This window comes from Sinocyclocheilus rhinocerous, unplaced genomic scaffold (genome assembly GCF_001515625.1).
Source record: "Sinocyclocheilus rhinocerous isolate Xijiao unplaced genomic scaffold, SAMN03320098_v1.1 scaffold445, whole genome shotgun sequence".
NCBI lineage: Eukaryota > Metazoa > Chordata > Actinopteri > Cypriniformes > Cyprinidae > Sinocyclocheilus > Sinocyclocheilus rhinocerous.
This window is the reverse complement of record NW_015645566.1, coordinates 410274-435648: the sequence shown is the minus strand read 5'-3', so window position 1 is coordinate 435648 and position 25375 is coordinate 410274. Positions and strand designations below refer to the sequence as shown.

The 25375-nt window shown below is 36.0% G+C and overlaps 1 protein-coding gene across 1 annotated transcript in view; it reads left to right on the top strand.

Annotated features, from left to right (window-relative positions):
• The first annotated feature begins 859 nt into the window (after positions 1–859).
• Positions 860–25375, top strand: part of LOC107706729 (UV-stimulated scaffold protein A-like) — a 41848-nt gene continuing 17332 nt past the window's right edge. Inside the window, 12 exon segments of the mRNA XM_016510534.1 lie at positions 860–978; positions 1639–1973; positions 2524–2640; positions 6278–6479; positions 6481–6599; positions 6728–6837; positions 7017–7145; positions 15678–15783; positions 20216–20402; positions 20758–20910; positions 21433–21601; positions 21791–21902. Coding sequence (XP_016366020.1) covers positions 869–978; positions 1639–1973; positions 2524–2640; positions 6278–6479; positions 6481–6599; positions 6728–6837; positions 7017–7145; positions 15678–15783; positions 20216–20402; positions 20758–20910; positions 21433–21601; positions 21791–21902 — 1849 coding nt within the window. The 5' untranslated portion in view covers positions 860–868.

Sequence of the window (25375 nt, the reverse complement as noted above, 5' to 3'; positions counted from 1 at the left end):
ATTTATTTTATACTTTCTATCAAATACACATACTAACACAGTGAGTATTGAGCCCGATTAAGAGATGTGGTGTGGCTTTTCAAGAAGTCAGAGGGTGGAGGTACAGGATCATCACGGCCTGCATCTGGATGGAGAGTGAACTGTACTGACACTCAGCAAACGTTCTGACCTTACCTACATGTTTCTAGTTTGGCCATTTCTTTTGGAATCATTCTACAAATATGCTTTGTGGGTTTTGAGTTTTTATTTATTTATTTAGCTGCATATAAGTCGCAGTAGGGTGAATTTAAAGGGAAAGAGAACAACACAAAACAGACAAGATCAGTTATTAGTGTATTTAGTATTTTCTATGCTTGACGAGGAGGATCAACTAATCCTTCGCCACTCAGTAATGATTATGACAATGCTGAAGATGTCAAAAGCTCAGATTATGATATTAAATTATTTAAATTCATTTCAAAGTCAGAGTATTTGTTATTCCTGTTTAAAGAGGCTGTTTGATTTAGTTTACCCATAAATGTTAATTAATGCATTAACTATCAAACATGTACTAACATTAAGGCTGCCGGTATTCATGTGTGAATCCATATGACTCCAGTTGTAGTTAAGGATAGCTCTTCACTAGTTCATGATTAGTTAACACCTTTAATAATCATTAGTATATGATGAATTAAGTATTAATTTAGGAATTAGTAGATGATTATTCATGTACCCTTATTGTAAAGTGTTACCAATATATCTGTGTTGAACAGCAGCTGCATAACAAAAATAATGGCATATGGGAGTAACTGTTTCTCAGTGATGGTTGCTTTGACCCATTCCTTCATACTTTCATTCTTTATTCGTTCTGTTATAGGGTTATGTCAAGATGGACCAAACAATACGTGATAAGCTCTCACAACTGGTTGAGAAGTTGACTACCTCTGGAGAACCACAGTTAAATCAAGACAAAATGAAGGAAGTGAAGAAAATATGCAAGTATGTTTAGTAGGTTGTTGATTTCTTCACACACAGTAAGTAAAAAACAACAACAACAACAATGTGGACCAAACTGTGAGTGATGTGAATAGATTAGAACATTCAGGAAACGATTTGATAGCAACAGGAAAACTCTTCTTTAAGGGCATCTTTATTTGCTTAGTGAGTGTTTTTGCCCCATTTGCGGTCACTGCATTAGCAAAAGGTCCATTGAACCAATTAACCCCTAGAGCCCATTGAACTTTACCTTGAAGACTTGTAGTGAACTTATTGACAACTTGAGCCAGTAACAGTCTTTTGTTTAACCATCATGCATTTTGTGCTTGCAGATGGTGAGGCAAAAAAAAAAAAGATTCCGTAAATTCTGATTTCAGACAGCCATGCCATGGTCACCAAAGCTTTTGCCACCTCTGCCCAAAGTGTGCTTATAATCTCATTATCTAGTCACAGAATGAGGAAACTGGTCTTACCCAGTGTTTATTTATCAATGTTGTCAGTTATGAAGCCTAATCAAAGTCCATTTCGGGATTTGCCAAGTAAGCATAAATCTGTATTTGCTCATGTGCCTGTGTGTTTGTTTTTGTGGCTACAGAGCAGCACTGGACTTATGACTTTACGCTCCTTTTTAAGTTGTATTTCTTCCTTATTTTATGACCACAGAGTTTCCACTGACTATGTCGATAATTTCTACAACTTGATTATGACCCAGCTGAACCAAGAGCATGCAGAGATCCGTCTCTCTGCCTTCCAAATGGTCAATGAGATTTTCAGCCGGTCGCATCACTTCAGAGGTCTTCTCATCACAATCTTTCAGGAGTTCCTGGAACTTACAGTAGAAACAGACACTGAGCAACCGTTGCCTCCACCCAAAGAGGTGGTGAGAAAACTAAGGACACTTGCCATTCAGACTGTGCAGTCATGGCACGCCACGTATGGAGAGGCGTACAAGAAACTGTCTCTGGGATATCACTTTCTTAAGCAGATTGATGCCATCAGTTTGCACCCTGGGACATGTCACTTTTGTTATGTAATTATATAAAGACTGTTATGGAAAATATATTGTGTTCTAGCTAAATTTAGCTGTGTAATCAAATGTGAATGAATCGAGCAATTGATAAAACATTTTTTTTATTGTGTATCATTGTATTTTCCAATATTATGTTCAAACTGTTTATTATTTGCATATGGTTTTTATGCACTTGATGTTATGGGCGGTTTTAATTTTGATTATAATTTGTCATTATCATAGTGAAATGTCTCCCTAAAGGGATAGTTCACCCAAAAATTAAAAGTTCTCTGTCATCATTTACTCACCCTCAAGTTGTTCCAAACCTGTATGAATTTCTTTATCTACTTAACACAAACGAATATATTTTGAAGAATAAGGGTAACCAAATAGTTGCTGGTTTCCATTGATTTCTGTTGTATGGAAAAAATACTATGCAAGTCAGTGGGGACCAGAAACTCTTTGGTAACCCACAAACAGATTATTCATTTTTGTGTGAACTATCCCTTTAAGAAAAGCATTGTTTCTTTTTTAGGTAGATTTTCATGATGTTGAAGCAAGAACACTGGCTGAGAGAAAAATACAAAAGGAGAAACAGAAGAGACTGGAAAGAATTTACAAAGAGAAGCTTGAAAAGGCCAAACAGGAAATGGAGGGTAAACACCTTTATGTTCACAAACTGTAACTCCATTGAAGAAAATGAAAGAGAATTAACAAAATAAATAAAAATAAAAATAAAAGTAAAATCATTTTACACTAAAATCAGTTGTCTTCACTAAAATCAAGTAATTTGATTATACCTTGATATATTTACTCACATATTTTTATTTTATATAAATGTAATTTTTATCGTCGTTATGTCATGTCTCCTCTAAACTTGAAGGCCTAGCAATGTGGCAAACAGGCCAATAATGCAGTCATGGAGCCAATTGTGTGCAAGTGCACTATAGACCAATTATAGGTTTGTAAACATTCAGGATGCGCGCGCATCATTGTTGCAGAAAACCCAGGAGAGATAGCCTTTATGGCTAGAGAATTTCACGGATAGTGTACAAAATAGTTAGGTTTAAAAAGATTATAAAGATGACGTTTGTTGTGGGCGGAGCCTATCTGGAGGCAGAAAATGACGGTTTTCAAGCAGCAGTCTCCATGGCTCCCATGGAATAAAAGAATAAAAAAGGTAAATTTGATTTTATAAAAAGTAGAGTAATCATTTTCATCCATAGTATGTCCATTTAAACGTCTGCGTTTAGCTTCAAATGGCGTCTTTGACGATAGTATTCTATAAAAATTAGTTGCATTCCGATCTTGACATCAAAAGGCACAATTTTTTTTTTCTTTTATTCCATGGATTTTACCCATTTATCTCCACTTGTTCCCAGTGTTTTTCTGCAAACCACTATGCGCGCGCAGCTGCAAGTGACGTAACTGTGACGTCTACTCTAAATTGGTCTATTGGCTTTTTTTTTTCAGAAAAGTTGTCAAATTACTGAATAAGAACATTACATTTCTCAAAGTGGAACTGCTGATCTATAATGAAAAACTGGGTTGCAGATGACATCATAAAATAGACACCACTGGATTGCTATGTTTATATTTCTACAACGCAGTTTGCATCGTGCTCTTCCGTCACTTGATCTTTTTATTTTGGTGTGTCAATCTGTTAAGTTACTTAGTATAGGAGATCATGATCCACAATCACGAGAACAGTCTTCTTTTTACGTTTTATTTTACATTCATCACTGATGGGAAAAGACTTTCCCATAGGAAAAGAACAGGGTGCACCAAGCTCAAACCGGTGTGCACCGTTTTGCTACGGTTTCCGGCTTGAACGACATGTTTCCTGGAAACGGTGTGCAACGGGGTTTGAGATGCGTATTCTTTTGTTTGGTGGGTGTGTCAAACATGTCAGCCCAATCAGCAGCAACATGTATATAAACCACGCGGTATTAAAGAGACAACTGGCACAATGTAATTAACATGCAAATAAATTCACAAGGGCAAGAATATTGTTTGCACATGTTTATTTACATTAAAGGCAAAATAACTGAAATAATAAGGGCACAAGTATAGATCTGGAACTTCTTTAAGTCTGTCTAAATATAATTTAGTAATTGTAATGTCTTCTGGTCCATATCCTTTCCTTAGGAAGGTGTGCTAGACACTGATTAATGTAACATAAAAATACTATACATATTTATATATTTTGCTGTTGTATTATGGAGTGACACTTTCATAAACTTTTCTATACTGCTCTGATTATATAATGGTAAATATTACAATATCATAGCACAACAACAGTGATCAGCAATAATGATAAGCCTAATATTCACAATAAAAATAATAAGGTCATATAGATCTTGGAGATAAGAAGTGGATTATCCTTCTCCTGAAATGTTTGTCTTTTCATCCTGAAATGCGAGGCAAATGTTTGATCACAATAATTAGGAACCACAGTTTCCACAAATCCCTTCATTTGATTGGGATGTTCTCTTTTATTCTGGAGGGCAAGGGCAGTGACTGTACCATCGAGCGTATTTTGCAGTATTAAACACGTATTTATACCGATTTCATCAGGCTCCGAAAATTCTTCAAAAAGAACACAAAGAATGGCCTTCTCAGCTGCCATAGTTGCAACTTTTGCGTCATCAGAACAGGGTGTTCAACGCACCACCGTTTCCGTTTAAAAAACGTTTTGCACCGTTTTTGTTGGGGCTGAACGCAGCACTGGTCTTTTCCCATCAGTGATTAATGTCAAATAAAACGTAAAAAGAAGACTGTTCTCGTGAGTGCGGATCATGCTTATATTTCCACATATTCTTTATAGGACATCATCTGATTACCCATCCAATCTCTGTTTTTATATCTGAAGTCAGCCTACATTATACAGCAGAATTTCTACACATTTTTTTTATTTAGATACTGGAATTACTGCTTATTGAAAATGGGAGTGAGTTATGTTCACCTTTAATTATAGTTCTCTATACTTCTTCTTAATTATAGTATTGAAAATCAGATCAGCTGACGTACAAGGCACCTACACATATTTATTAAATGCCATTGCGTTCATTCTGGAAACAGGTTTATGTATTTATGAGAGCAATTTATTATTACAGGCTTGTAATATAGTATTTGTTGTACCACTTTTTGAAATTAAATCACTTTCAGCTAATAATCCTAGATATAATGCAGTATACAGTATAGGCACACCTATCTCAACAATGTCTGTATAGCTTATCCTGTGTAAATTGGCAATAATCATTACTGACATCCACAGTAACAAGTACTTTACAGACATTTTGTCCTGAAAACTTACTCAGTCTGACTGATACCTTCAAGATATCGTCTTTTAGTCATTGACACCCTGTTTGCATACACAATGTGGCTACACACATGTCCCATAAGCAATCCAGTCATTTGTATGCAGAAAGTGGAACTAATTCTAAATTGCTGTGGTTAAAATGCACAGATAGAAAATTTTTTTTAACAATTTGCGTGTAAAGCTTGCGTAATTGTGAAATTCCTAGATTTGTATTGCTGTAAGAGTAAGTTTACAATAAAGTATTTTAAGTTTTTTACAGCATGTTTAAGATTTCAAAGCTCCACCAAGAATCAACATTTCCTGAGAAACTATGTTAAGTAAATACTTTATATGCTGGTTAAACACTGAGTGATAGCTCCCAGGGCATACTGTAAATTAAATGAACAATATCCTGGAATAGTTAATCTTAGATATAATACTGTAAAAATAAATCAACAGCCTAAATATTTACCTCAATAAATCAATCATTTTAATTCATAACCTCTTGACTACAAAAGCCTTGTCTGAAGCGGTTAATGAATTGCTAGACTATTCTTTAAGACTTGGGAAAAGTAAAAGGTGGCAATACATTTACAGGATGTGGGTGAAATAGTATAGTTGCAGTTTGTTTTTAACAATCACTTTGGCGCTAATATTAGAACATTGATGTAATTTTTCAAAACTCTTAGCTCAAAACTCCTAGCACCTTTTTAAGTTGCTTGGATGCAATACAAATAAACATAAGTTCATTTGTTCAGTGAACTAAAATCACCTCTTCAAAATCTTGTAATTATTATTTTTTTTTAAATATCTAGAAAACACAAATAGCATTTAACAATCTTGTTTAAAAAGAGTGACAAGTTCTTGTTCAAGTCTTGTTCTGTTTAAAAATGTCATTAAGTGCCATTAATCCATAGTTAAAAATAAGAAAAAGTGTGCCCATCCATTTCTATCCATGCTAAAATGCTTGTTTTGATCTCTCTTTCATTAAGAAATGACGACTGAGATTGAGGAAACCTTGACTGAGATGAACAACTGCATAAAACTGCTTGCAACCGATGACTTAAACCTGTTTAACGAGGAAGCAGCAGTTGCTAAAACCTCTGCGGGAGCTGAGAACATATCTGACCAACCCTGCTGCAGTAAAGACCTGAGCAATGAGCAGAACGGAAAGATGACCGAGAAGACAAATGATGAAAACAGACAAGTGTAGTGACGAGAGTGACACAGAGGAAGTTCCTGATGAGGACGCGTTTCTCCGCAGCACTGGTTTAATGTCTTATAGATATCAGCTGGAGCTCAATGTGTCCACAGGTGTATCTGACTGATCGTGTTCACAGCTATTCTCATGATACGTATCCTCTGTCATGTCAAAGCATGGCATGGAATTTGGAGTTCAAATCGGGACATTTTGTGAATAACCATTTGAATCATGTCTGCAGATTTAAAATTGAGGGAGACGGAGGAGAATGAAGCCATAGTAAACACTGTGAGGGATCTTCATAGACTCATCACAACCAGACACCTGCCTCTTGTGCAGTCCTGGATCCAGGTAAACCCTTTGACCTCTGAAAGGAATCATTCATTCCCAAATGAAAAACCTGTCATTGATTATTCAAAAATAGATGTTTAGCACAATGTCCAAGCTGCTCTTTTCCACAAAAATCCATATTTGAAACTTTATATAAACCATAATCTTTTACAGCGACCTGTAAAATGTGTCTTTTACAGGTCTTTACAAAGGTAGGTGTTGAGGAAGAACTGATGAGGAAAGCCACTGAGTTAAAGAAATCACTGGAGTATGCCTTGAGAAAACACGAGTGTCTTCATATAGATTACAAAAACAGAGAAAGAAGAGTGGTGAGTTTGTTTTTTCAAACAGATGTAGGCTTACACTTTTTTTGCACTGATTTCAGTTAAACAGTAAGGAGAGTACTACATGCTCACATCCTGTTGTTTCTGTTATAACTGAGTGCTTTCTTAAATTTGAAGCATCTGTTGTGTTGTGAAGGTGAAAATGTGAGTTGACTGACAACTATTTTTATTTTTGATGTGCTGCCTGCGCGGGCAGGATTTTCCAGGATTGTTCCAGGATTTTACAATGACAAATATCATGTGTGAATTTGTTTTGTGAATTGTATTCAATATATTTAACTTTTCACAGTTACATCAAAGCCAGATCGTAATGTTTCTGGTGTTTAAATCATCTTTTGTTTTTAACAATATGTTTACATAACAATGATTATTATTAGTATATAATATTAATAGTTATTATATAATACATTAATTTATATATCAATGAATTTCCATTGATTCATGACTGATTTTTCTGTGTTGAGTGAGTAAGGTATAGTATACTGTATGTATAAATACAGTATGTAGCATGCTGTAAGCAGTAGTGATCATCACAGTAATTCAGCAGTGCAAATTCCATCTGGAATAACTTCAGTAATGCATTATCCCCAGAGGAGGGCGCTCTTTCCCCACACATTACATTCTGGAATTTTGTCAAATAGTGTGCTGGAAAATGTTTGCTTGTCAAAAGATGTCCACATGTAACACATGACGAGGGTGTTGAGAATATTTGTGTAGTGTGGACATTTTTAGATTACACTGTTTATTGTATGGTCAAACTCTTAAGACGTGCATCTTTGCATTGATACTGGGAGTTTTTCTACGGGGAGGCACAGCTCATTTGCTAATGGAGATTTGCTCACTCTAGGGTGGAATGGGACACAGCAAGCAGTTAGGAGATACCCATTATGACACATGTTATCCATTTTTAACTGGGTGAAAAGAACAGACAGGGTAGAGAAAAAGGAGGGGTTTGACATTGACAAAGCACTTGACTGCACGCCAGAGAGGTTTATCACTCTCAGTGACGATTTTCAATGCAAAAAGTCAGTGCTTTGAGATAAAGCAACAACTAAAAGGCCTTTATCATAATTAGTTTTTCCTTTTCCCCCTAAAAGCATTCCATTACTTTATTCCCTGTGTCATTGCTATGACATGGGTGGAATTGCTTTCAGCTTAAACTCCTACTGATTGAAGAACAGAAAAAGGTGTAAAATGACTATTTATAATTTTTCTGTGTGCCTTTATCACATGATAATGAGTTTTAGATTAAAAAAAAAAACTCCAATAGCTTGGAAATGTAAATATATTATAAGGAAAAATTAATTACTAAAGTATACCAAAATATCAGTTATTTGCATAAATAGCACACCATATTTTTCCTCATGTAAGATCCTTGTGTGGATTTGTGGCTGAGGTCTGAGGTTCCTTATGCACAAAATATGTAAGGAAAAAACATTTATAGGGCCAGGGGAGAATATACATTATTTACTGTGATAAGGCAACTTAATGGTTTGGCCTGAAGGTGCAATAATTGAGAACAATAATATCTATTTAGTTTCTTTTTCTTTGGCAAACAAAAGATAAATATGTTATATCTAAATCTCATATACAGTGATTTAAAGTAAATACCGCTTAAAAATGTATGAATGTTGTTGTGATAAATAACATTTTAAAGCATGTTTTTTTTGTGTGGAAAAAATAACAATATATATCGGTCAGTATGAAGACAAAGTATATTGTGACACTTTGTGGTTGTGAAATGTGGATCATGTTGATTGTTATTGTGATCCTCTAAACCTGCGATTATACTGCTAGGAAATCTGCGTGAACTTGAGGAGAACTGACTTTGTATATCCAATAAAAATAACTTTAACAGCAGCTGGTTAAAAGACCTACAGCTCCTGCGGCATTTGAGATGACACTTGCTTAGATGTGCTGTGATCTAATGCAATGACAGCCGTGCATTTAACTCTGAATTAAGTGATCAAATTCATTTGTGGGGGTCACTAGCTCACAGTGTGTTCTTCGACATGAAAGAACTGATACCTTTTGGTTACTCACAATTACAGTTAAATGTTGGTCAATATTTGTTTTCGGCAGACAAAACTATTTAATTAATAAATGTACTCTGAAAAACATTTACTGTAGGATTTGCTTTTTAAACAATTTGGACAAAAATTTTTTTTTTTAAAAGTGACGTGACCAAGTATGGGGACCCATACTCGGAATTAGTGCTCTGCATTTATCCCATCCAAAGTGCACACACACAGCAGTGAACACACACACCTGGAGCAGTGGGCAGCTCCAGGTAATTTTTTTGGCTGCGGCGCCCGGGGAGCAGTTGGGGGTTCGGTGCCTTGCTCAAGGGCACCTCAGTCGTGGTATTGAAGGTGGGAGAGAGCGCTGTACATTCACTCCCCCCACCTACAATCCCTGCCGGTATGAGACTCGAACCCGCAACCTTTGGGTTACGAGTCCGACTCTCTAACCATTAGGCCACGACTTCCCCAAATAATTTAACAAATAATTACAAACAAATGGCAAGTAACGCATTGAATTAAGTGTAAAATTTTGAAGCAGAAAGACTGAAATAGTATTTTATATCATACTTAAGTAATCTTTGTTTTATTACAAATTTTTTTTTACAGTGAACCTATTCAATAAATAGATAGATTGAAAGAAAGTGTGAATAGGGTGAATTGGGGTAAATTAGAACACTTTTGCCATTGAGATGACTGGGAAAAATGTCTCAATTATCCTGAAATAACCCTGTGTGTGTGTGTGTGTGTGTGTGTGTGTTTGTATGTATGTATATGTGTGTGAGCTTTCAAATTGAGATATGACAGGAAACTTCACGGGAGTCTCTCTCCAGGCTGCCTAGAACGTGTTCTCGTGACAAAACGCATTTCATTCTGTTCTGCAGTCAGCTAGCCTGCTAGTCCATACACCTGAGTTATTGGTTTGCCGTAATAATTTGCAAGACCTTCCCCGTAAGAGAGGAGATTAGCATATAAATAGCAGATGCACAGAGGACCATCACAGCTGAGTACATTTAATTTTTGGTTTATAAGATTGAATGAGTTTTTAAACGCATAGCCATCAAACTTGGCCAAAGACAAATGAAGTGTAGGGCTCAGTTGTCCGAGGCTACCTCCTCAGCTCATTTTTTAAAAGGATAACAGACCTGCTTAAGGAGTGTGCCTGGCCGACGCTTCCCTGGGCACAAAGTAATTGAGATTGCTTACAGAGTTAATTAGACCGTACAAAATATATTGGAGGGCGCGAGGAGCACTGCTGGAATGTGTTTTTCCCCATAAGTGGGGGACATTTAACCGGAAACTCATTATCTTATCCTCTCAGGGTAGAGGCCAGGGGCCACTGCATGATCAATAGAGTTCACTGCGAATGTCTGCCAGTAGTCCACTCGTGGGAGCACATCGTCTAAATATTCAACATCACTCTTATATGTCCATGTCTGCTGATGAAACAAATCATGGAGGCTAGCGGCATGTGTTGTTTTAAGTATCATTGAGATACTATCATAGTTTTCATTAATATTTTGAATTTATGTCAGTTAACATTTTATTTTTATTTTAAGTAACAAAATTATAAAAATTTTTTTTTTTTGATTTTATTAGATATTAGATTTAGTTTTTGTTATAATATCATAACCCTGGTTAGAGGGACAATATCTCAGCATTTTATAAACAAAAAATGCACAAAATGAAGCGTTTTTCATTAGATTATAATTACTAATACACATTTAATAAAATAAAATTAGAAGATTATTAGTAGATAATTGTCTTATTATTTTAATTAATTTAAATGTTTATACTCATTTTTATTACTTAGAAATTAATCTAATATAAATGTTCATTTTACATAAATATATAACTTATTAAAATGACTGTTGTATGATTATTACCTATAGACACTTTTCAAGTGATATTTCAACTTTTCAATCATTATAGGGGCTGATATTGTATTGTGAACTGTAAAAGAATCAAATTCTCTACATAAGTGGTATTATTTTCTGGAAACATTCCTGGGCTACTTTACATTGTCAGGAGTTTAGTTTTCCTTGAGACACTTGGAGGTGTTCTTCACATGTCAGCAACACCTGCGTCAGCAAAAACCCTTATGGAGACTCATTCTCAGTATCTACACACTCCAGTCAGAGAATTATAATACTGCCTTTACAAGTTGACAGTGCTGATTTTATCACAAAAGAATTAAAGTGATTTAAACATAACAGTTTTTGGTCTGCAATGTCTATTGTGCCAGTATTTTAAACTGCACTTTAATATGTCAAGGTAGTAACCGCATTTGGTTAAATAAAGACAAGATGAATAGACAATCTGTTCTGCAGCTGGTGGCAACAATGCATAAAAAAGGTTTAGGTGAGATTGAAATGATGTTTAAAGTTTGTAATTAGTTGCAGATTGCAGAATGACTGCTCAGTGTTTCAATTTACATCAAATGTTCCCTCCCTTTTTTAAAGTGGTGATGGACTTTCCTGTTTCTCTATTTCCGAAGTGGACTCTGTCGGCTATTAGCAGTGTTGTTTACATGTGTTAAATACTATAAAAATGTAAAAGTAACTAATTAAACTCAAGTACAGACCAGGGGAAAAGGCCAGAAATGTTTTAAGTGGGTGGGCCTACATAAAACAGGGTGGGCACAGTGTACTGTACAGTATGAAACTGCACGTCAAATTTCCAACAGAAAATATAACGCAGCACAAAGGTTCAAAACTGAAAATAACAAAACAGCCCATATACATCTCTGAAAAAACAAACAATAAAATGCCTATTTTCTGTCTGGTATAATGACAGTATAAGCATTATTTGAATTATTGTTTAGAAAAATGTCTGTAGTCACCTATAACACTTTACAATAAGCTTTCATTTGTTAACGTTAACATAAACTAACAATATACTTCTACACAATACTTCTAATGCATTGATTAGCATTAATGTTAATTTAACATTTACTAATACATGTGTAAAATTAAAAGTTGTATCTGGTAACATTAGTAACACAAAATAACAATGAACAGTTGTATTTTTATTAACTCATGTTAATAAAGCATAATAAATATTGTAACAAATGTTAGTTAATGCTTTAATTAACATTAACTAAAGTAAGTTTATTGTAAAATATTTCAATAAACATTGTAAACATTGAGGACCGTGCAAGTATGCAGTTGTTGTGGAGAACAGTATCTAGCACATTGTTTTTGTTTCTTTCTACAAAAGACGCATGTATTTAGCTAATCAAACACTGTACATATGCTAATATGACGTTTCAAACACGCTTGGCTTAGAAGTTTCCGATCGATAAATCCATCACCCGCAGATGCTCTGGTTTCAACTGTAGATGGTCCGGATTCATTGCTAAGACTTAGTTTCGATTGGGATATCCAATATATAGTTTTTTAAAAATGGACTGATATTTGTTTCAATATTTTCAAATTCAACTCCATAAACTCATGCATCTTACAATTATGTCTTTATGTCATAAACATAACATTGTGGGTGGGACTGACAGAAATAAGACAAATCAGCATTTTGACAAGTGTATGGTATGAGAGGGAAAATTAAGAAACTGCCTGCAATTGACCATGAAAATTGCAATTCTTTTTTTAACTAAATATATTAAGTTAGTGTAATAAGATGTTTGTTATTTTTATCGTTTAATAAATTACATCCATTTGGAAAATTACCAACTTCTCATTGGGTGGGTCACAATTAAAAGTAGCTTGTAGACAGTGGTGCAGACAGTGGGTGAACTATGCAGTTTGTGTGTAGTGAAAAAAAACCCTTATAATGTATTTAGCTTGAGTATAAGGGCCACAATAAACATACTGATCAACCTTGATCTGAAATTAATCGTAATCTGATACATTTATGGATGAATCAGGATATTCAGATAAAAATGTAGTGGGTTACACAGTGAAAAAGTAGGTGTTACAAACTAGGAGTCTGGACTAGGAGTGTTTGGAGGAGAGGGATTAAAAGTAAGAGGGTTATTTGATATCTACTGTAATAGAAAGACTTGCAGCAAGCTAACACATAAATAGGATAATTTTGATATCATGTTGACTTTAAAATGATCAATTTTCATTGCATTACAAATTTTAGGTGGAGACTATAGGGCTTGAGTATGAAATGAAGGGATTATTTAATTTCATAACCACTGAAAACACACAGATGTGTTCTGTGTTCACCATAGAGGGCTCATTTCTGAACCAACGCCACCAGTGCACATAATTGAGACCTCATGCAAAGACAGTTTATACCTCAATATGGAATTGTCAACATAGCCTGCCTGCAATAATGAAAAAGAAAAAAAAAATGAACGAAAGCAAAGCAAGCTACAATCTTTAGTACTTTATATTGAGGTAATCATGGAGACAATTAGACAGAAAAAATGGAAAGGCACGCTAGAGCCGTACACTTTAGCATTGCCCTCGAAAAGGAAGGGCACACAGATTATATATACCATTTTATACCAACGACCCCCATATTTAAAAACTGGCATTCTGTTATGCATTGTAGCGCACGAGCCGCTTAAGCACCTTTTGAGTAAATTAAAAGGCATAAATTCTGTTTAGCACTAATGCAGACGTCGTCTCCCCAGGCCTGCAAGTCTGAACACCCTCGGCTAAGGAGTGGGGCCCAGGAGGAGGGGGGTAAAATAGCCTTGAGTTGCTTTTCACCTTTCATAAATTCCAGGCTGGGGATTTCTGTACCAAAAAAATAATAATAATTTGCAGCCCGGTGGTTCATTGCTATTCTGTTTAGATTGATGGTGGTCATTTACCTGGCAGTGGAAGTTAAGTGCTGCTGTCACTCTTGAAGAGCATAATTGGGAGGTTCCACAGGTCAGTGGCGGTGACAGTTTTCTCTTTTGATTAGTGTTAGAGTGATAACAAAACTTACAACGCGAGTGATGTATGAGCAGGTGCAGATGGCAGCAGTAGATGCTCGGAGGGAGAGCAGAATAAAGCTCACCTGCCTCCTGAAGCCATGAGCCAGTCACCATCGTCTTCAGCACTTAAAGACACCTACAGTGTGATTATGCTTTATTTTTTTGAATTAGTTGTGTTTGCTAAGTCATCACTTTTACTATTGAACATATTTGGCGTTAGTAACTATAGATATTAAACTTTGGCCCTTAAATGCCCTGCATTGTGGTACAGACATTGATGATATTTCAGATCTATTGGTTGATCAGTTGTGGGTTTTTTAAAGGCTGATACAAATACCAGTGTCTAGAGAGTATTGTGGCTGATGGATGATATAATACTGACAAAAATGTTGCTTACAATTTAATTATATCTAATAAGACATACACACTATTTCTTATTTCAAATGAAAACTAGTTCATTGAAACACAAGTTAAACACACACACACACACACACACATATATATATATATATATGTATATATATATAATTTATTATATATATAATTTATATAATTTTTCCCCCATAGAGTATTATACATTTGTAAAAATCTAATCTGTCATATAAATGTTAAAAGTGCAAAATTGGTTTTTGCATTAACATAATATGACATGATAAAATTTGAGCATTTGTCTTTGATACTTTCTCCAAACCCTGCGATTTATGAAAGCTTTTCAGCTTACCTTGATCATAGATACACATAAGATCAGAGAAACCATAACTTCTCTTCTAGTCAAAGGTACTTAAAGCCTTGATCTGGTTTGAATCACATTTAAGATGGGTTTATCCGGTGCCTCGAGTTGACTTGATCTCCTTACAGTGATTGCATGATGTGAACACGGAACTTCAGAGGAAAAATCGTATCACCTTGTTCGCCCTGCTCTTTTGTAGAGCAACCTGCACAAAGATGTAATCAGTAACAACTCAACCTCACCATCTCTAGCCAAGACTAAGATACCCAGTATTAAGTGGGCATCCACCAGCAGCTTTAGTTTATTTTGGCTTGTCAATAATCCCATGTAGGCCTACTTTCTGAACCATCGCAAATAATTATTATTATCTCCTTTGCGTGCAGACAGATGCTGGAAAAAGTCTGTTTAACATAACAACTGTTATTTTATGCGGTCACAGTTAGCTGGGACAATGCTCAGATAGACTACCACTAGAAAAAAAATTGGATGTGGTCAACTGGAAATTCTATTAAGGCTTTGAATTAAAATGTTAAGATGTCCCACGTTACTGCAGAGTTTGCCGTTCATAGTGCTGTAAATCTCTGGAATATCCTGAGGCCACAGTGAATATCCCATCTGAGTGTTAATCAGCCAGGAGAGAATTGCAGACATTCTTTGTAAACTGTCAGCAAACAAGCGTCGTTTTGAGAATGACAAAAAAATAGTAAATGTTTTGCAACAGTACTTTTGATAGCATTTTCAAAGTAAAATGCAAATGTTAGAGTAAACCAAGAAAAATAGGCTCATAGTTACTTAATTCCCTCACATGTTACCATCTCTATTAGGTGTTATTTATTATCATGGCTTTAAAGCGACTGTTTTTCCCGAGCTAGATGAGAGCTCCTGAAGATGGAGAAGATGACGACGATGATTTTGTAGACGTGCCGGAAAAGGAGGGCTATGAACCTCACATTCCTGAACATCTGCGTGCAGAGTATGGTGAGTTTGTTCAGGTGCAGATCTGAAGCCTAATGCAATAAGACAAACCTGTTAATCAGTAAAGGGACTAGCTTTCTCTATAGGATCATGCTTAATCCAAATAATCTCTCATAGGATATCGCCACACTCTTATAGTGGCTGCTTCAAAGTAGATATGAGCTGAAAAGTCCTCTGGGGATTCCAGTTTGTTTGTAGTTTTGGGCTTAAAGCAGCAGGATATTTAAATGTGGAATTAAAAGCACAGTGGTGAGTTTAGTTAGAAATGGTTAGCTGTTGAAAAGCTTCAAAGCACAAAGGAAAGTTTGTTTATAGAGTTAAGGTGTAAAGCATGAAGTGTTTGTGCTCAAAGCAATGCACAACTTGTGGTAGTTGTGCTGTTTAGCTATGAGTTTTACTTTAAAAATAGGTATGTTGATAGTGAATTTAATTGGAAAAATCACAAGATTCATATATTAATAAATATGTTGCATTATTGTAAAAGTGAGTCTCATCGACTCTGTGAAGAACATTGCCAGGTCACAATTTTCTACAAAATAAATGGGGAAAAAATTAACAAAATATGACCCCCCCCAAAGAAATAATAATAAAGTAAAATAAATAAGACCATGAAATCTATTATTTTTGCATTGTGACATCATTTTATGACAATTAAGCTATTTTCCCCCTAGATTCTTTGTTTAAAGTATAAATTGTAAAATATTTATACATCACAATAGTATTTGGAATTTGTTGTACTGCCTTTAATTTATTTATAGGTACAAAAATCATTGTAAGAAAAATTACTTCATTACAGTAATAAGAATCTCCATTTGAAAATAATTTGGGGTCAAATGTGAGAGTAAAATAATATCACATTCAGTGTAAAAACAGCTGCTCATTTAAAAACTCTGATATCTTTTTGAAAGGTAATAAATTGCTTTAAGCCTGGTATAAATCAATTATAACCTGGGGCCGCCAATAGAAATCTGTTTTGACAGCTGACTATTTGTACATGCAAAAGATTCTTGTCCATCTGGGCAAGGACAGCTCTATTGACAAGAAGCCACAGGCAAAAGACAGAGGTCAAGCAATAGGTCAGACACAAGCTAAAGAACACAGATTATATTTGACCTCAAATCCTGTCCAATTTTAAATTTACTGTCATGAAAATAATCAATTTCAGTGGCTAATGGGATTTATGCAGTTCTTGTAGGAACAGCATGCACTTTGGAAGTAGTTTAGTAATTTCCAGATTTTCCTGGTAATGAGCTCCACGCTGCTCACTAATTATGAGATGCAATATGATTTCACCAGACTCTCCTGTTCTCTGTCTTCATTTATTTCCTTTCAGCATCTCTAAACAGGCACTAACTGAAGATTCATTAGGATATAATTTCTACAGCTTCACAGAGCCAAGCTGCTTTCTGCAGTAAAGTATGTAATGATCAGTGCACTGGCCATGCCAAATTAACAATGCAATGGTGTTAATGAGCGCCCATTAGCTTGGAGTGGTAATTTACAATGCTCACCTCACAGGCCTCTGTGCGCTAAACTGTTCACCTACAAAACCGTGTATTCATCTAAGACCGGATTATTCTGAATTGAATTTAATCATATATCATACATATACCAATACAAACTAGATGTTTAACATTTTATTGTACTTTGTTACAGCATTACTATGTGGTTGTGAGTTTTCATTTTTTATTTATTTATTTTTTTCTGCCCAAGTCAAAAGATCCCATGCCCAGGTCTTTATGATCACTTAGAAAAGTAATAATTTTCTTTAACAGTGCACATTCTGAAATATCCTTCATGTAGGACAACGAATGCAGGATGTGCTGAAGTTTAATACGGTTGTTCTAGTCCTTAAACCCCAAATATGAGCAGTAGTAATATTGATGCTTACCTTAAACTAGTAATGTTGTACCACAGTAAATCAGATGTGAGGCTCATTTGGAGACATGTATGTCATTTTTCTATTGAAAAATGTGAAAAGATGTTTTTTTTTTGGGTGCACTCTACATGTGGAGGAATATAGATTGAAAATGGAAATTGTGCATTGAGAGTGCAACCATTCGCAGTATAATACTCCTAAAACGGGACTCAAAAAAAAAAAAGTATTCTGATTTACTGCCAAGTCTGATTTACTCCATCATTTCAAATTTATCAATCAGTGCAAGTTACCATCAGCAGTTTCATTTAATATTACATCAACCTGTCACAGGATTCGAGCTCATCCCTGGCTAATCCTTCCCTTTCTTTTTTCAAAATCACATCAGCTCGCTCATCCAGAGAAACACTTTAATTTGAAAAGCATTTTGTCTGTTCCTCTCCTCCTTTCTCTCTCACCGTTCCTTTCACAACATAGCTTTTATCTATCCCTTTATCCCAGCGTTCCTGTCAGGACGTTATCTCTCTCAAAATTTACATTTTAATTACAAGGCCTGTTGAACTCAGGAAAATCAATAACGCCACCATTGGCAGCTCAACTCTATGTCTACTGCTGGGCCTCTCTATTTCCTCTTATTGATTTATCTCTTTAGCACCTGCAACTTTATTGCTTCAGACAAATAGCTACCATTTTGGTCAATTTGAACCAAAAAAGAAAGCTTTTGGTCGTATTTCATGATTTTGCACACCCGAGTGCCACTTTGATGCAGTAAGTCATTGAAAGGGAGTGAACCTGGATTAACTGTATACACTGGATGACTACAATCAGGATTCTCATCCTGTCCTGAGACCATAATTCATTTTCTTTTGTAACCCACTACATCTGTTGAACTGAACTGCTGGTTTTACCAAGGCATCACTGTTGCTTTTGCTTATATTTAGAGTTAGTGATTTGATAAAGTAATCAGCACATAACTAGTCCTGCCTTGCAAACATTTGTGCTAAAGAAATAAGTGATCAGTCTTGAATTTGCAGGAGGACAATAAAATAGGCAAATCAATCAATCAATCATAAGTTTATGAATTGGAGGAACCTGAACCATATCTAGAGACCAGAATATTAGACTATAAGCAAGTATGTTTTTTTCTGAACTGCAAACTAATTTTATGAACCGAGATGGGCACAAATACATGAAAATGTATTTAAAATTAAACAAAGTACCTGAATTATTTATTATAAAAATACAATACAGTATTTTATATCTTATCTTATATCTAAAATACAGAAAATTCATATAAATGCAGATTTATGCTACAGGCTCTGTGTAGAATTGTACAGTAAGAAAGTTATTTCCCTTAACCAGGAAATTAACGTTCTTAGAATTGACAGACAGTTGACCCTGAGAGGTCAAGTAAATACTTACAGCGGATCTAAATATTTATAATTAATTATAACTAGTTATGATTAATTATTCATATTTCCCCGTGAGCTGATTCGCTACAAATTGGTCATTCAATGAGGTATCTATATATTAGGCTGTGTAGCTGGCTAGTGAACTTGCTAATAGTTAGACTAGTTTACTACCTGGCTGCTGACTAGTTTAGATTTCCTCACTGCTGATACACATCACATCTTACCAGAAATTTTGACTTGGTTTTGACAGAATTGACTCGAATCCATGTTCAGTTCCATAGATTCTGATTAAATATATTTCCAATTCTTATTATTACAAAAAAAAAAAAAAGTTTGTAACACAGATCATGTGTGATTACTAGAGACTGTTTTCAGTAGTGTTGGTCAGTTGTAAAGTACAAAATTTATGATATATATAATATATGAAAAATAAGTCTTAATGTTCTTGAAGGCATAATATTATTATGTACAGCTGTATTTACTAATTTTTGTGAAAATTGTGGAATGAGATTAGTATAATTGATCTTAAGGAATTTTAATTGAATCACTAGTTTCAAATATAAAAATGAAGCAAAAAGGAACATCAGTCAGATAAAGAATATAATTTTGTGCAAGAAAATTCTGCAACCTAATTGGTTGGCACAGTGTATTTGATGTTTTCTGAATAAATAAACAAATACCAAACCTAGATGTGTTTAATGTATAAATTATATTTAGATTTTTTTTCAAAGACTTTAAAATATGAAAAAAAGTATTTGATATAAGCATTTCAGATAAACGTATCTAAATGTACTGCCTATTATGTAGATTTTTTACTTTTGGAAACCATATTTGTTGACAAGAAATAAGAGCAAACCAGGCTCCTCATAAACCCACAATGGCCATTTTTTGAAAAGTGATCAGGTGTCCCTTAATCAGTATTATGAGGAATTCGCCGTACTTGTTTTTAATTTCATCTCGTTCTGGAAGCTAGAAAGCTTAAGTGTGAGTCTTAGATCTTTGTGTCACTCCTAAGACTACCTTAAGCCCCTGCACACTCCTGCTGGAACCCCCTCAGTCCATTAGACTACAAGTCTGAATGATGTGTTCTGAATATTTGACCTTACGTAACATCATATAGTTTCCTTCTTCCTCTTGTATCTAATAGGACTTGATGAAACTCCCTCAACGTCAACCTCTGGGGCCAAAGCCAAGCCATCAAAACCTGTTCCTCTTGTGTCCTCCAGTCTCTCTCGACTCAAGAGGAAGATGTATGATGAAGAGCAGGACCCCACCTATGCTGCTGCAACGCTGCGTGTGCTCAAACAGAGGATTCATTCTACTCCTTCTACAAGGTGATTTGTACTTCCATGCCCTATTTTATCAGGTAACATAGACTGGTATACACTAGGGCTGAAAAAAAAGAAAGAAATGGAATGTTAGCAGAAAAAAACTAAAATATTTGGAAATGATCAAATGCTCAAAATGATTAAAATAACAGAATGTTTTCAAATATAGTGAGAGAAATCTGAGAAAACAAAACATTTTTAAACGTTTTTCTTATTTTTATATGGAAATATGGAAATATTCATAAAAATATATATTTCATATAGTATTTAAAATACAAAATAAAATTAAAAAAATGAAACTTTTTTTTTTTATTATTGTTGTTGTTGTTTTGGATATTGAAGTGTGTTCTGGTTGTTTCAGTATGTCTGGGGGCTCTACTGAGGTCGCAGTGTGCAGCAGTGACCATGGGGGCTTAAACAAAGACTATGCCTCTGTTAAGGCCCCTGTCGTTCCGTTTGGTGTGGATCTTTACTACTGGGGAGAGGAGCAGCCCACTGCTGGCAAAATCATCAAGTACAGTCTCATTCATAAGAAACATTGAGAATGTTTTACATAACACATTCATCAGTCTCTTTTTGAAGTATGAATGGATTGTGATATGTGATGTAGCCACTAGAGAGCACCATTGTATGCACACTGACTTCAGATCAACTCCTATTCCTCAAAATTAAATGATGAAAACATTGATCTGGAGGTTTAATTTTTTTACATCCTAATACAAGATATACAATATATTTTTTTCTGCAGTCATGGAAGACCTGTAAATTGTAATTTTAAGGCCTGGAAAAGTCATGGAAATCTACAAAAGTCCTGAGAAAATCCATACTATTCTATACTATAGAAATTCCATGATTTCTATACTAAAAATACATTTTACAAGTTATGCTCACTCCTAAAATATTTCCCCTGCAAAAAATGCACTTTGTGAAGGCAGATTCTATATGAAGGTTTTTCAAAAATTCAACTGTCAAAGATCACACATTGATAGAGTTTGTGCAGTTCCTTTACTAAGACCCTGTCCTCACTGGTTTTTAGGAACGCATCACAGCACCAGTTCTGGGTGCCTCATGAGGTGGAGGAGGAAGTGTCTGCAGAGATGAAGTCTAGAATTATCACCTTTGCTGGGAAATGTAAACCTGTGGAGCACAAGTGCAAAGCACCAATGCCAAATGGATCGTTGTGTGAACGCCAAGACAGAGTAAAGGTCAGAAAAGTAACAATAACGATGCCCTACAAAATACACAGAAGAGATGTAATACTGAATATTTTTGCCCATATTTAGCTGTGTTTGGTAGAATGGTAGAAACATATTTTTATTTCATTGTGTAAATAAATAGATATAAGCAGGACACTGATTGAATAAACGGCTGAATTAAATGAGATGTAATTTCAGTGCCTGTTCCATGGACGCATTATCCCTCGGGATGAGCTGGGCAGGCCTGTTAGCCCAGAAGATGCACTGCGATTGGAGAAGGAAAAGAGGAAGGGCGAGGAGGAGCAGCCAGGTTAGACCATTCATGCAACCTATTTAACAATATTCAACTTAACAGTGATAGTTACCTACAGGGATAGTTTACCCAAAAATGAAAATTGACTATTCACTAGGTCTGGGGTGACAAACTCCGGTCCTGGAGAGCCACAGTCCTGCAGAGCACAGCTCCAACCCTGATAAAAACTTACCTGCCTGTAGTTTTTTTGTAACCCTTCAGACCTTGATTAGCATGCTCAGGTGTGTTTGATTAGGTTGAAGCAAACCTCTGCAGGACTGTGGCTTTCCAGGACCGATGTTCGCCACCACTGTACTAGGTCATTTACTAAGTACTGTGGATAAATTTTATAGTTTTTTTGGTCATTCTGAAGCATGATAGTAGGTATGTTTCTACACCTATACTACATTTCTATAAACGTTAAATGTTGCAGTCCAATTCACATATTTGTTTACATGTGCTTTACATGTATTTCAAACAAAACCCAGTCACCACGGGGAAAGCCACCATAATGATGTCACTAGGGCCTTGATGACATATCTAAAAAGAAAGCTGACATTTAAGTCAGAAGAGCTTTTTAGCTAATATTTAATAAATATTCATTCTGCTCCGACGACCATGTTGTTAATTGTATGTTAATTGTATGTCAACATACCCATCACGTCTCTATGCATGTGGGCAAGGTATTTTTTGAATGTGATATGATGAAACTGAGATGTTTACATTATGTCTTTTCAGTCCAATTAAGCCATCAATCCCAATGCAAATTGATTATTTGGCTGCATGTAAATATATGGAAAAGAGCAGCATGAGAATTCTGCAAACTATCTCATGTTTTTGCAGGTGTACGACTTCCATCTGTGGACACAAAATCAGTCAATTCTGAAACTCTTAAGGCATGTTTAGGATCATGCACTCTTGCCAAATTAATATTGCACACCAAACCTGAAAGCTTGATAATCTTCTTTCATGTTTTGTCAACCCAGTGCTGATGACCCCAAGGCCTTTTCTACACTGTCAAAAGCCCTTTAGTAACCGGTAGCCAGGCGAAATCCTAGACCTCCATTACCCACAGTTCCTTCCTTATAACACAACAGTCCAATCAGGTGTCTGTGAGACTCTAGGAAGAGATGAACTGATGGAATCCCATCCAAGTCATCATCAATACACAGATAATAGGACAGGCTGCATCTCACTCTGCCTCTCAGCTTTTCTCTTTTCTCCTTCTCGCTCTGGTTTCTTTTCTGGAAAGGTGCTAAAAGCCAATTAAGTAGCGTCTCCATGCTGTCACTGGAGCGTCGGATGTGCTTTCTTTGGCCACAGTTTACTTGTTAACAAACAGTTATCTGAGGCAACTGACTTCGGGGGCCTGCTGACCACTGGCTTGTGAAATAGCATCTTTTGTAACTAAGTAAGCTATCGATCCCCGCGACTCCATCACGCCCTCTCCCCGTCGACATGCCGGTTGTCAGGGTAACCACAGGACACCCCACCCGTTCTCCTGCGCTGTCAGTGTGCTCATGATGTCCATCAGTTCACTGACTGAACACTTGCTCCCCTGCTGCGCCATTGATTTCTGCTTCAGGCTTCAGCCTTCCCAAAATATTTCAGTCGAACGTGATTCTGAACACTGTATGTGTTTCAGTGTGTCTAACATATGTCTGTCATTTGTGTCATTATGATACTGCTCATACTTGTAAGTGTGAACTCAAATCTAACACCTGTGCTGTTGCTTTTCTAAGCGCTCAGACTTGAAATTTGATAAAGCGAGTGAAAAAATTCCCTATGATTTACACTGAAGGAGGGGCCGAATCCATATCTAGAGACAAGAAAATCATACACTGTCAAAAGGAATCTGTCTGGGACAGTACCATTTCAAAAGGGACCATTTATCTAATATTACGTTTGAGGTACTGATATGAAGGCTAAATAAAGTACAAAAGTGTAGTTTTGGAAATTGTACCACCCCGTGACAAGTTTTGTACCATTTTTTTTTTCAGAGAGTGTAGAGGCGTGAGGGTGCAAGACTCTAACAACAGCATAGCAACAGACTAATAACCATTCAAAACGCCTTAGTAACTGCATAGTGATGCCCTGGCATCCCCTACATAACACCCATTTTAAAGGGGTCATGAACTGAGAAATCAAAATTCGCTTGATCTTTTGATATATAAGAGGTCATTGTGCTATAAAAACATTCTGTAATTTTCAGAACTTAAATCTTTCTCATTAGTCTAAAAACAGCTTATATTGAAGCCAATCTGCCAAAACGACAGGTTGTGGAATGTGTCACTCTATGACGTAATAGTGTGGCTAAACACCGTCTTTGCAGAGAAAGATCAATGCCTGCTTCTACATCGCTGCCTGTTTAGCCCCGCCCACAGATTAACACATGTAGTGTAAATAACAAGAGGCGAACACGGGTCTACGTAGAAACCAAACGATAAACTTTATTTGATCAACTTTATTTTTAAAGGGGTGGTTGACTGTTTTTTTTCTAGGCTTGACTGTGTTTATGGGGTGCAGTCTAACATGTGTTAATGCTTCGTTTAAAAAAAAAACAACAACATTATTTTTCACATAATTTACCTTTATTCCACACCACACTGTCCCTTCTCCTATAAATGCACTGATCATTTCCTGCATTTATGAAGCCCCTCCCTCAGAAATACGCAATAGGCTCAGATTGGTTAGCTGGTCCAGTGTGTTGTGATTGACTAAACCGCCTCTAGTGCACGTCTAAATATCCCGCCCCTCACCCCAGTGCCATGTGCTCTGGTTGTATTGTAAACAATGGCGTCGTCTATATTGCTTATCAATTTGAGCCAGATTGAGACCCAGAGAATATTAGGCCCTGTCCACACGAACGCGGTTATTTTTAAAACCGCAGCTTTTTCTACGCGGTTTGGCCATTTGTCCACACGCAAATACAGCACAGGTTCACTGAAACCGAACATTTTTGAAAACGCCTGCCAGGGTGAAGATTTTCAAAAACTCCGGTTGCAGTGTTATCGTGTAGACAGCGAAACCGGAGTTTTTGGCTTGTGACGTCGGAGCCTGTGCTGTTATCTCCACCTACTGGAAACTTTTTCAGGCTTCTGATTGGCCAACATGGTTTTACGGTTGAGATTATATCGCCACCTGTTGGTTAGGCATGCTCTTGACAGTGCGTCATAGCATGCGTTTGCGTTTTCGTGTGGATGGAGATTTTTTTTTAAACGGAAGAAGGAAAAACTCCCCGTGTACGTGTGGACATGGCCTCAGTCATTACAACATTACAATGTAGCGGGTACATCGGGTGTTATGGGAAGTGTCTGCGGTTCCGGTTGTCGTAATTAATGCAGCCTAGAAATCCTTTAACGGATTTGAATATTAAAAATGTGTTGGTGTGTTATGTGTAAGCCAGGTTAAAGAGATGGGTCTTTAATCTAGATTTAAACTGACAGAGTGTGTCTGCCTCCCGAACAATGTTAGGTAGGTTATTCCAGAGT